At 35.1% G+C, this 14,119-nt stretch overlaps 1 protein-coding gene across 1 annotated transcript in view; it reads right to left on the bottom strand.

Annotated features, from left to right (window-relative positions):
- Positions 1–14,119, bottom strand: part of LOC310719981 (contactin-associated protein-like 2) — a 138,997-nt gene that overhangs the window by 19,372 nt on the left and 105,506 nt on the right. Inside the window, exons 14-16 of the mRNA XM_083530208.1 lie at positions 13,892–14,048; positions 9,770–9,897; positions 4,383–4,553 (exon numbers count right to left, since the gene is read on the bottom strand). Of these exons, the coding sequence (XP_083386334.1) occupies positions 4,383–4,553; positions 9,770–9,897; positions 13,892–14,048 (456 nt within the window). The remainder of the gene's footprint in view (positions 1–4,382; positions 4,554–9,769; positions 9,898–13,891; positions 14,049–14,119) is intronic.

Raw genomic sequence — 14,119 nt, 5'->3', positions numbered from 1 at the left:
ATACATACATATAAATAGTTATAATACTATTACATACACCCACACAAATTCTCAGTGGATGGAGTTTGTCTTGTAAACTGTTTGGCTGTGTAAATACGTATATTATAATTGACTGTTCAATTGCCCAAGCAAGCTGATGCCCCTTTCTAGTAAATTGCCATGCAATACAGCTCAAATATCCCCTGTTTGTAACTTCATTTGCTGAAATTAAATGCCTTTACTAAGTCTTGCAGGAGGTGCAAGATGCTGTTTACTCAGTCTCAGTGTCTACTCGACTCTGGAGAACGGTTAATGCGATTACAAGAGAATGGAAGTTGGAGATTAATTGAATGGCATCAGGATGGAAAGTGGTGCAGGAAATCTTCCAATAATTGGTTGCTGGTTTAAAATAATTGCTGATATACAGCTGTTTGTAGAGTCATCAGTGATGGCTTGTCAAGAGCAGTAAGAAGAAGGCCAATGAAACTTAGTTCTTTTCTTTTATCTAATGTCAGACCTTATCATTGAGATCGTTTCAACAAGCATAATAGCTTAATTCATAGCTTAAATAGCTTAAATAAAATAGATAGATAGATAGATAGATAGATAGATAGATAGATAGATAGATAGATAGATAGATAGATAGATAGATGGATAGATAGATAGATAGATAGATAGATAGATAGATAGATAGATAGATAGATAGATAGATAGATATTTTTAGTCATACTTAGTTATACTGGTTTTAGTACACATATTGCATTATCTCATATACACCTATATACTATCTATAATGACTGTCTGAATCACACATGTTGTTGGTAATAACAGCTGGAAATAATAACTTAAACCATTATTTCTTTCTCACTTCAATATATTTCCAGCAACTGCCCATAGGGGGAGCTGGTTAGCCATTTGTAACTTTGTATGCTTGAACGTCATATACTGTGTCTGAGCTGTGCCTGCGGGAATGTGCAAACAAACGAAGAACAGAAAAAGGAAAGGAAAAAAGGAAGCTGAGGAAAAAAAAGAAGAACAGAAGGTACACTATAAGTGGTCAGTTTAGAGTAAGTGCAATGCACTTAATTTTTTGTGAAACACTGGCGAAAATATTTCAGTCTCCCAAAATGTAAGATGTCCCAATATGGATATTAATATGAGATATAAATATTGTCCTATTGAAAAAGAAGCATTAATACACAAGTGTCTCAGTCCACGCTGTCTTGCTGGTATTAGTTTAGTCTAATTCAGCACATTGGCTCCTAATCAAACCTTTTATCAGTTGAATTACAGGCAGAAGAAACATGAAACTAGAAAGGCACTCTGGCACAAAGGCTGAATAGACTGAAAAGACCAAAAGGTGAAGCCTAAAACGACAGCAGTCATATACAACCTTCGTATCAGGCCGTAGTTTGGGGACCCATGTTTTAGATTATTGATTGGACAATTATGCCCATTGGTGCATACAATTATGGCCCAACACCCAATCCCCTGGAAATTGACTTAAAAAAATAAATCTACAAACACCTTCATTGACATCCTAAAAAGAACAGAGGAAGAGAGAGAGAGAGAGAGAGAGAGAGAGAGAGAGAGAGAGAGAGGCAGAGAGAGTGTTTGTGTTGAACGATTTAGAAGAAAAGATTTAGGAAGAAACAAAAAACAATAGTCGAAACATAATAGGTATATAGAAAGCTCCATTAAGATATTCTTTACATGGGTTGGAGTAGAAGATCTTGAATGGCCTGCAATAAAGCTCTGACCACAAGCTCAATATAGACCTTTGAAATAAATGTAAATGCTGACTGGACCCCAGACCCCCTCACCTACATCAGTACTTGGCTTTACAAACACCTTTGTGGCTGAATGAAAACAAATCTCAACAAGAACACTCCAAAGTCTAGTGGAACATGTTCTCATCAGATGGGGACTAAACGTGGAATGGGATGTTCAAAAAGCACATACCAATCTTATGGTAAGGCTCCACAAAACTTATTCTATATAGTGTATTTAGGAAATTGACAGTAAAAAAGTGAAATTAGAAAAGGGAGATGGATCATTTAATTGGCAATGAGAAGATACAATAACAAACCATCTTTCATGCTAATACCATGGTCAGATTTATTATACTTTGTTATCATGTAATACATTGCTAGCTAGCCGTGCTGAGTGTGTAACACGGATTGTGTAGATGAACTCAAATCTGAAACTCGGATTTTTTTATAGAGCTAACAACACAATTGGACCGTTATAAATTACTTCCCATTTAATGGCATTCTAAATACACTGGCAATGTCCGATTCTTTAAAAACGGCAGTTCTGGATTTATGGCTTTTAAATCAAGGCTGACCACAATGAAATCCTATTTTCTAGATCAAATATAAAAAAAAAAAACAGATCAACAACTGATCACAAGGTTGGAGCTAATAGGGTGGCTTCATGCTCACCAGAAGGGTGTGAAAATGGGTGAGAAATGTTAGACATGAAATCTTGTGGAACCGGGCAGAACTTCACATCTTTCCTTTGCAAAACACTCCCGCTGATCTAAAACACAAACACTGTGGGTGGCTGATATGATCAAACTCTCAAAGTCTCAGACTCGTATTAGGCTTAAATAGAATACAATCCTAATGTGAATTTCTCCACCACTGTAACTTATTTATTTTTTTAACAAAATCTTTATTTCACTCATTCATGAGATTTCAGTCTTGGGTTAGGACAGTAACTGTAGAAGGAAAAAAAATTAAATAAGGAGGTCAGATTAAACGAGAGACTCAAAATCGATGAGCTGTAAAGGAGAGCCAAAAATGGTGGAGTGCTTCAAATTCACAAGTGATCTCCTGACTCCAGAGCGGTCCCTCCTACACGAATGTGTATGCACACACACACACACACACACACACACACACACACACACACACACACACACACACACACACACACACACACACACATACACATACACATCTAAACACACCCCTAATCGCATGTGTAGGCCTGGAGCTGGTTCAGATTACTCATCACTCATAAAAGGCTGTACATTGGATTGTGTGCTGTGCTGAAGGTAGACTTCAAAGTGTTATGGATGAATATATAAATGCAAACCATCGTGTGAGTGTGTGCATGTGCATGTGTGTGTGTGGCTGCCTGAGATAACATTTCACATGGGAAAGGCTTTGCATGTATTTCAAATTTGAGCCTTTTTAAGTTTTCTTTCAAGTTTAATAAAGCACACCATTGCACCGATCGTGTACGCGTTGATTTACTTATTTAAAACTACCTCTATCTTTTTCCCACCTTTTTTTCAGGCATTTTGAAGTTTTTGGCAGCTGTGCTCCTCTGTATCGACCTTGTGATCTTCGCAGAGTTTCAAGTGTTAATGCAAATTTAAGTGTCATTTTAGATCAATTTATTTATAAAAAATCGCATTTTTCTTACACACTAGGGGTGTAACGATACACATTACTCTTATTTGTGATCATCAACATTTGAACAGTTAACATTTTTAAAAGGATTTTAAATAAAATTATAAAATAATAAAATTATTCAATAAAATCTCTGCTTGGTTAAATAATATATAAAATTATATTTTACAATAGTATACATGTACAGTTACACACCTACACACAAACACACTCACAAGTAACCTCATGTTATTTAATACTACAAGCTAAAGATCCTTCCAGTATAATCAACATTTTTTAGAAAAGGTTGTATATCTTCAAAAAAAAAAAAAAAAAAAAAAAAAAAAAATATATATATATATATATATATATATATATATATATATATATATATATATATATATATATATATATATATATATTTATATATATATATATATATATATAAATATATATATATATTTTTTTTAAGATATACAACCTTTTCTAAAAAATGTTGATATCACAAAATTTATGATTCGCTACATTCCAATTCATCCCAAAGTTGATCAGAAGGCTTGAGTTTACAACTCTATAGCAGGCCACTCAAAATCTTCCACTCCAACCCATGTAAAACATATCTTCATGGAGTGGGCTTTGTGACACTGTATCCAAAGATCCTACACAATCTTCTGCCAACAACTTTGAGGATAGGGGACGAATCACACATGGCTGGACACATCAGATGTCCCAATCCCATTAATATATATTTATTTTAATAGGGCTGATTGAGATTATTAATAATGATAAGAGTATGTACATCAGTATACTTTACCCAAAGAATAGAAGAAACAGGATGAGTGAGATGAAGAGGACACAGGAAAGACATTTCTACCCTGGAAACTCATTAAGCTTGAGGTGAGATGTGTGTGTGTGTGTGTGTGTGTGTGTGTGTGTGTGTGTGTGTGTGTGTGTGTGTGTGTGTGTGTGTGTGTGTTCCAGCCTGAAATACGAGAGACTCACATTTCAGCTCCAGCCGGATGAAGTCTGTGTTGCCCAGGTTCTCCAGGAAAACCCCATGAGGCGCAGAGGTCTTGAAGTAAAAAGAGATATCAGCACTCATTTCAGCTCGGAAAGTGGGGAAGTGCAGGTAGGAGGTTGGTGTGTTGAATGAAGCTGCATTCCAATAACTACCTGCAAAATATGCACAGGAAAGTCAGGATGCCATTATTGCATTCCTATATGACTTTACTGCTAGTTCTCGAATATGATTCGTCTAACTGTATTGGTTCTTTTTAATAGGTAGAAATATAGGTAATTTGCATAATCTGAAAGGGCACCAGTACTGGTAATGGATGCAATATTAATCTGTATTATTTATTATTTTATTATATTACAAGTCTTTAAGGGGAAGATACAGTAATTGGCATCACAAGCTCTCATATACTATGTGTGAAACCTAGTCAAATCCAGAGCTTCTTTATGAGGCAACGTGTCACTCATGTTCTTCCTTAGTAAGGAACCGACAGTGAGTGTGTTTGGTAAAGAATAGTTATAGATTTTTCTTTTCTGGTCAGTAACATTTCAGCATGAGGACTGACCTTTAAGACTCGCATAAAAAAGCAAACATGAAAAGCAAAACAAAAGAGAAAATGTGAGAACCTTTGGAGATTAAAGATCTGCACTTTGGAAGAATATGGCTTCTTAGAGATTTTACTAATGACAAGTCAATGTTTTGCACTTCCTTTACTTTCTCTGAAAAGGTCAACTCATCAGGTGAGGTGTTCGCTTTCACAGCACTTGCTCATTATCTTTAAAGAACAAACTCTCAGGCTTTAGGCACAGCATGGCTCATAAAGCTTTAAAAGTCTCTAAATTACCAAATCTTCCTATTTAGTATAAATTCTACAATGACAGTGAACAAATTCATAGATGTTGATCATAATATCTTTAGAAAAAAAGAATACAAATTAGGAATATAAATTGTAGATGCACATGTAATATATATTTTTTGAACACAGGATGAATCTGTGGTTTATTACCACACAAAATAAATAAAGTGCTGTTATGGGCATTTATGAGTGAAATGCATCCAACATATTACTTATTAAAAATATAAAAATGAAATGACTATTATAATGAACAATGCATTTTATCATGTTCAAATAGTTATTTTGTGTAACATGTTAACCAAGGTGACAATATAACACATACATATTCATATTTTTAATAATTAATATTAATATGTATTAATATTAATTATTAAAAAAATATGAATATGTATGTATTAATATGAATATTTTTTTATAATTAATATATACTTTTTTGTTGTGTCTTTCTTGACCGTGGCTGCATAGTGCCCTTGAATGAACAAAAGGTTCGAAACTTTAAACCATCTAGGCTGATGTAACTATTCTCTTTTCACACTATTAAATCCACAAAATCTGGTTAACTAGTATCAATACTAAATGTCTTGCTGCAATAAGGACTGTCTTATTCTTTGTTTGTTTTATAAATTTTTAAATATTAAATTAATCATCAACTCATTTATAAATAATCTATCATTTGGTTGCAGTGTATTTTAAAATTGATTTGATTAGATTTTTTTCAAAATCTATAATAAACTGATTGAAAAGGTTTTTATTTTTTTTCCTGGTTGTTTAAGCTAACTTTACTAAAAGTAATCCAGCGTTCGTTTGGAACAAATTTTTTATTTTTATTTTTACTTTTACCAGATTAACAGTATTTGCCTGTAAAATAGCCAGAAATTAAAATGTAATGACAAAGAGGAATAGATTATTCATTTTTACTTTGATGCATACAGTGCTTACAGGCATCTACATTATATTGCTTAGTCTAAATTCTATCAGAAATAAAACTTATTTTTATGGATACATTACAATCACAATGAGTTTAACATCCTATGTTCATCCTAAGTTTTATTGATCCAATCTAGCTGAGATCATGATATTGGGAATTAAGTCAGATTATGGTATTGCTGGCATCAATCACAAAGTACATTCCCATGTTCTTAACATTTTATGATATTTCAATTGCCTTCCCGTGGGCTCGCCACCTGCAGGAGGGACCGTAAGGGACGGTGCTGTGAGGATTGGGCAGCAGTCGAAGGCGGGGGCCTGCTTAGACTGCTGCCCCTGCGACCCGAATTACGGATAATCGGGAGAAAATGAATGAATGAATATTTCAATTGCATCAGTTTCCTGTAGCAATGAAAGTCCTTGCTGTGATTATTGACTCCAGGCTCTAAAGCTCTTAAATATTTTTGTCCAAAAGTAGATGAAGAAACCTTTGGTCTAATGTTCTGCCCAGATTAAAAGGTGCATGTACTTTATTAGTACCTTTTATAAAGAAGTCTAAAGCAGGGGGCAGATAGGTTTAGAAAAAGTCAATCAGCTATAGAGCATGTTTCCAATATTAGCAATCAGGACTAAGGCACAGTTACACCAGTTAAATCTTGGATAAACTGACTTTTTGCTTTTGGCGTATTAAATGATTTACTTGTCAGTGCTAAATGGAGTAGAGCTACAGTATAAGCACTTGCTCATTTCTGATTCTGATATAGAAACAACTTGATTACAACTCTTGATGTGTATTTACAATGAGTTGTAATATATTACATAGAAAGATCTACTACAACTACAAACCAATGTCATTTATTTCTAAGTGTTCAAAGCCTTAGAACATTATAGTGCATATGAATAAGACCCCGGTAGATGAATCAGGGAAAAATATGGCTCATAATGTAAAGTTAATAATGCAAGGCAGGGATATTATATTTCTTTATTGCTGTCAGGGTTATTGATCTCAATTAATTTACCAAATGGCTCACTGAAAGTGAAAATTCTTCTTAGGAATTATTGAGGGCCATATGTGGACCTTCATTAAATATCAGTGAATCATCTTGGTTCTTAGCTCCCATTTGCCAGCAATCAATGAAAAGGAAGTTATTATCTCCGAAAGACTTCCGAACAATACATTTATGTTGGAAACACTTTATCAAGCTTTCTCATAGTTCTCATCAGTAGAGTAATGAATTTTTTGAAGTCACCTTTGTATGGACAAATGAGTCGATGTAAAACTGTTTCAACTGATATTAATTGTCTTTTGTAGGGAAGTAACCGATCAACTGTAACCAATACACTGGTAATTATGATGTTTAAGCAGAATTAATTGAGAGTATTATCTCCATCCCTTGTGATGCACTTTGCTTCTGAAAAACAGCCGCCTATAGGAGGAGCTTCTTTAGCACTGCTGAAAATCATTAATCAGTGGGAAATCAAAATGTTTATTTCAAGTTAGTGGTTTCATTGTATTGATGCCTGTATAGTGGTGGAAAAAGTACACCATTCCTGTATGTGAGTAAAAGTACAAATATTTTTACTGAAATACTTCAGTAAAAGTAATAGCACTGTTTTTACAAATACTTAAGTAAAAATGATTTGCTTTTAAACCTACTGAATATTGCTATTGTTTTAGATACACAGTAACAAACTTTCACCAAAACTGTGAGGTTCTTGTTTGCTAGGCTTGTTGTCTCTCAACAGGTTTATACACTATATGGGTAAACGTTTGTGGCCATAATTTATGTATCCCCTTCCACATATAGACCAATTTTCTGTTATACTAACTGGCACTAGGGAGATGTGCAACTTGATTTTTAGAGTGTGGTTGGTGAGAATTGTGTTCATTCAGCCACAAGGGTGATAGTAAAGTCAGGTACTTTTTATGCATGTATTTATGTATGTATTTATTTAAATATTATTTTCCCAAAAATACTCTTATATAAGAGAGAACCACATATGGCTGGAATAGTCAGGAGTACAAATATGTTTTATATAGTGTACATAAAAAAATTTACTTACATACAGTAATAAAGTAAAAATACTTCCCATACTGTCCCCAACTGCTTTCTAAACAATGAACCAACACCACATTTTAAACTTCCTGTAAATTAGCACTATTTAATATCTTTCTTGTCACAATATTTGGAACCAAAAACCAAAACAGGGCTTCAGCCAGGAATTAAGAACCAGATAAGGGTGCACATGGTAAGAAACATCTTTAACATCAACAAAAAAATCTAATCTCCACAAGGAGATGCTCAAAAACTGGACCCGGAATAGTGGTGGTGATTAAGGTAAAACAGGAAACAAGTGGGCATGATTGGTGATATGTGTCTTGCAAGGTCTGATGGGAAAAAAAGTTCATGCACTGATTCATGCACTGATGCACTAACCATGGCTCAAGAAAAATTACCAGTAGGACATTCCTTTGCCTTCAGCATACTTGCTATGAATTATGTGAAATCTTTCTATGTGCACTATGTGCAATTTGCAGAAGAACAATTTGTTGCACCCTTTTTATTACATTTCAAATGTAAAATAAATAGAGCTTTATTTCCAGACAAATTACAAAAACTCATTACTGAAGTTAAAATCATTCATTTCAAAATAATACAAATAATCCAAAATTGACAAGGACACACTATAACCATGACTTAATTGCCCTAATCCCTCTAATATTTAGCCTACTAAATATGGGCTTCATACATAGTGTTACAAAGAGAGTAATACGAAATGTAATGAATACTGATTATGCCTGCTCTCCAGCAAAACTTCATGTGTTCATGTTGTTCATTTCTCTCAAGCCAAGTCACAGGTGTGTTTTTCACCACAGGGAAAAAGTTAAGGAACGACAAGTTTATATTAACTGTGCCACCCAATGTCCTTGTCAAACAGGTAACAGTAATTGCATGCAGCTGCTCTAAATGATAACCATGGTGCAATTAACAAAAATAACAAGGCGTGAAAACGCATCAGTGATAAGAGCAGAGGCGGAGAAGTAGACATGGAGCTTGTGCGCTCATTTCCAGACCTGAGCATTGCTACAGATATAGCAAAACTATACAGAACAGCAATCTGTGGCATTGTTAATAACCAAATAAAGTCTAAAGCAGGCTATATTAAAAAATCTCATCAATATGATGTAGTCTAATTTAAAAGGACCCTCCTGGAACCCTGGAACCCATCTTAACACTGTGTGGTAGTGGGGGCGTAGTCACGCACTGGTTTGCAAATAGATTGTGGAGCTGCATGAAATGAGTGTTACAGATCACACACCTGTGCTGAGTTTTGCTAATGAGTGTTCAGGTGTGTGATCCTTACCACTCATTTCCTTTAGCTTTGCCCTCCATTGACAAATCAGCACTCAACCACCCCCCCACTGCCACACATAATAAATACAAAGTTACTAGCATTAAGCAGGGATTAGTTGATGGCATAGCACAGCAAAAGTAAACTGAGTGTTTATCTGAAGCATGCATTATGCATACTCAGGGAAAAAATATTGAGCTTATCATCCAAATCCAAAAGTCAGAGAAATTAACTCACGGTCTCCGTGACAGTGCAGAGGTCCTACAGTGAGCTTGGCTTCTGATTTGGGTCGATTTGTGTCTCCTACAGCCACCTCACTCACAGGTAAGTGGTCCTTATACATCAGAAACCCTGAGTCCTCTCTCCTGTAAACAAACAGCCATAGTAAATGATTAAATAACTGACCAGGTTAAAAAAAACAAAAAAACAGAACTGTTGGGCTTAGTGTTTAATATGGCAATCTTTAAGTTCCTTTTTTCCCCTTCTAAAACTGCAAGTCAAATTCAATATTGCTGTAATCAGCCAAACCAGCATCAAGATGAGATTTGTATGAATGCAGACAGTCATGTGTGCAGCATCACATGTGCAAACATGTTTATTAAACACAAAAAATGCTGTGAAAGTACAGAGTTGAATTGTGTGCATTTGTGGCTTTAAAGACTGAAAAAAATAGGGGAAAAAAATATCTGTATCTACTCAAAAGTAGAAGTATGGAGGTGAAGAGGAGAAGTATGTAAGTCCAAATGGAATGGAGGTAAAATATAGAATTGTGGATACATGAATCTACCTTACAAAATCAATTTTCTAATTATATAAATAGACACAATCTAGTTGTCAAGAGTAAAAGTGCACACAATTTCACCGTACAAGGTCACAAAGCAATCGGTAATGAAGAAAACAAAGTTCTAACAGACAAACCTCGAATTTGATTAACACTCAAAACAAAAACTAGCTAGTAAATTTAACAAGGTCATTTACAAAACCATAATTTGGATACTCATTTCATACACTAATGTAGAACTCATCTAACTAGCAAAATAACATGTAAGTAGTACATTAGTAAGTTAGTTTCCAATTCTGCGATGGTGAATTCTAAACCTAGAACTTCATGGGTGTCAAATAAGGCTACTTTAATAATAAGGCATTACTACTACCTATTTTAGTGTCATGCTGGGAACTGGACCTCATGTCATATTAATATTAGGTATGTGTCAGGGATCCACCAGCCACACCTTCACCTATCACTCCAAGCCACTCTCCCACTCTCCCACTCTCCTCACCTGGTTTAGCAAACCTGGGGTTTCATTACGGTTTCCCGTTTCGTGCTTTGCCCTGTTATCTCTCATTAAAAAGCCTTGTGGATTTCACTTCGGTTTCCGGCACGTTCTTTCGCCTGACAGAATGTCAATCGTATTAAAATATTTATGATTGTTATGAGTTAATCGCAACTTAATCGCACATTTCTATTTGTACTAAATGTACCTTAAATTAATACTTTTCAAGTTTTTAATACTCTAATCAACATGGGCACAGACAAATATGAATGCTTTATGCAAATGTAGGTTTATTATTAGTGAAACCACAATCAACATAGAGCATGAAGACAAAATATATTTTTTTAATGTTTTAAAGTAATTATGGTGTTTTACGTAAATGATCCAGGACACCAAATGGAACATTTTGGGAAAAAATTTCACCTCTACATTTTGTCCTCAAAATTGATGTGTTAGAAGCAGGAAAAATGGGCAAGCGTAAGGATTTGAGCAAGTTTGGCAAGGGCCCAAATGTGGTGGCTTGATAAATTTGTCAGAGCATCTGAAAACTGCAGCACTTGGGTTGTGTTCCTGGTCTGTAGTGGTCAGTATCTATTCAAAGAAGTCCAAAGAAGGAATAGTGGTGAACCAGTGACAGGGTCATGAATGGACAAGGCTCATTGATGCACATATGGAGCGAAGGCTGGCCCCTGTGGTCCGATCCAACAGGCGAGCTCCTGTAGTTCAAACTGGTGAAGAAGTTATTGCTGTTAATGCTCGACAGGTCAGGACTGTTTTGGCAGCAAAAGAGGGACCAACACAATATTAGGCAGGTGGCCATAATGTTATGGCTGATTGGTGGCCATAAAGATATGCCTGTTTGGTACATATACTGATTTTTTTTTTTCCATCTTAACTTTATTGTGCACCTTGCTAAATACCTTAATAGAAGCTGAGAATATGCATAAATGCAATATGCAATACAAAAAATATTTTGAGGACTGCTGATATAGGAAAATGATCAATTTGCCGAATTATTACCATTTTGACAGAATGATGTGCAAATATTTTTTCCATAGACTTACTTTTATCATTTCAAATCATTCAGGTATTTAAAATTCTTTATTTGCTTACCAGAAAATGTCAAAGCAGATCGTAATAATAAAAAATACATTTTGTACGTAAAAAAACAAAACTAAAAAAGGTTGCTCTTATTCAGATATTTCGTAAAGCTGCAAGAGCATCAGCCGCACTGAAATGATAGGCGTACTGTATATACGCCCACAAAAGAAGGTCAGAATTTCAAATCTCTAGTAAAAATATGCAGAGAGTCTCAGCATGTGTGCTGCTCAAACAAACACATTATTAAGTTCAGAAAGGCCATATTACAGCATAGTGTGGTTTTACATTCCATGAGTCCAATCTACTTGTTTTCCTGCTGAGTCGCAGCTGGTGATCGCTCACGAGTGAAATCTCAATAGACTGCTGAAGAGTGTGCACGAGTGCTACAATACTGATACACACTTCAATTTTCATGTCATCGTTTAGACAAATTGAGAGATATAATGCTTTGTTCAATGGGGATATTAGCGATGGGTGTAAAAATCAAAAGTCATTTCAGTGGCTTTTTCTTATTCTGTGTACTTTATATACACACAATGCTAGCTGTAGGATCTGTAAATCTGGGAAGGAAATCTTAAGCTTGATAAAAAAATTTATTTATAACTAATTCTCAGGAGCTTTTACATTATTTAATAAATCTGGTATTTATAATAGTTCCAAAAAAGTATAAAGATGCTTGAATAGCTCCTGGGTTTGAGTGAATTCATGGCTGAAATAGCTTATTTATTTCTAATTGCACACACAAATTGAATAAAAATGTTTTATAAACTGCTTTCATGTTGATGACTTGAAAAAAAAAAAAAAAAAAACCCAAAACAAATCTGCACATTTTTTTAAATTAAATTAATTAAAGAAAATGGAACCCGACGATAGGAGACTACATTTACACTTTTATTAGCAGGAACGTAATGGCTGAACACATGTTAAGGAAAAGCTCTTTTGTTGTTTAGTTGCCATTTTGACATTAACAGCCTTGTGGACTAATTGCCATTCATAGAGTTTTTTGTGCAGCAAACATGCTTTGTATTGTACATACCGAAGAAAAAAAGACGTAGAAAAGATATAAAATTAACCCCTTTATTATTATGTTTATTGCCATACATTCAATTTAACTTTATTTGTTTCATGCTTTTAACAATGGACATAAGAGAGAATATATTTGAAATTTATTAATTTGCCCTATAAGTTTATTCCTAATGAATGAGCCAGTGGAAGCAATAGCAGGGGAAAACTCTCAAGAGATGATATGAGAAAGAAACCTTGAGAGAAATTAGACTCAAAAGAGAACCCATCCCAGCAAAATATAATATCTTAAGTACTTTTGTTCAATCCTGGAACCTGGTTTTTAAATCTGACACACTGTTATTGCTGTGGCTCATCCTGAACCTTGGAACTGCTCGATTTATCCTGACGCTCATATTCTGCTTGTAATTTGACACTTGTACCTCACTTCCTGCTGGTGTTGATGTTTCAACATGGATGCTTGAATGATTTCAAAATTCTCACCCTCAATTTAGTCTCACCTAGATACTGTCTGCAATTTGCTTAGACTGAACATCTTCAACACCTGTATACATTCTTAAATTGTAATTCTGGTATATATTTATCCAGTTTCTAGTCCAGAGTTGATATGAGAAAGGAGAAACCAGAGTCAAAAGTATACCGATCAACATCTGTGTGACACTGAATTCATTCTGGTACTGTTATTGTTAAGGTTAACAACTATTCAATAATAAAAGCTTCATCCAAATGTAGTGCAACAAGATGGATCAGAATGTCTCCATGTTTCCCTGAGGGAACAAGACACTGCGTCAACAAAGTTTTGGGAACGCTTCCGAGTTGTCCACGCTTTGAATCACGTGTGTAATCAGTCCAGTGAAAAGTGTGGCGTCACCGACGGGGTGACATCATGACCAGGAAGCTATAAAAGCACATAGGAGGAGGACAATATTGCTATAACCTATAAGTAAATCTCGCCACTCACCACTGTTTCTGATCTGCGTCACAGTTGCAGTGGTGTTTGGGGTCGATGCAGTTGCGCTCGATGCCACAGGAGCATTTCTGGACCCCTGGCACTGAGCCACCCCAGTAGAAGTGTTTTTCATTTCCTCTGCCAACCCACCATGTGTATGGAGTACCACCTGTAACAAACACAAACACATGCAAAATTATGCTATTATTTCTATTGCTCATATACACTATATTGCTGTTT

The sequence above is a fragment of the Silurus aristotelis genome (assembly GCF_946808225.1).
Source record: "Silurus aristotelis genome assembly, chromosome: 25".
In the NCBI taxonomy this organism is placed as follows: Eukaryota; Metazoa; Chordata; class Actinopteri; order Siluriformes; family Siluridae; genus Silurus; species Silurus aristotelis.
Note: the sequence above shows the minus strand (reverse complement) of the source record. Positions and strands in the feature narration are given on the sequence as shown.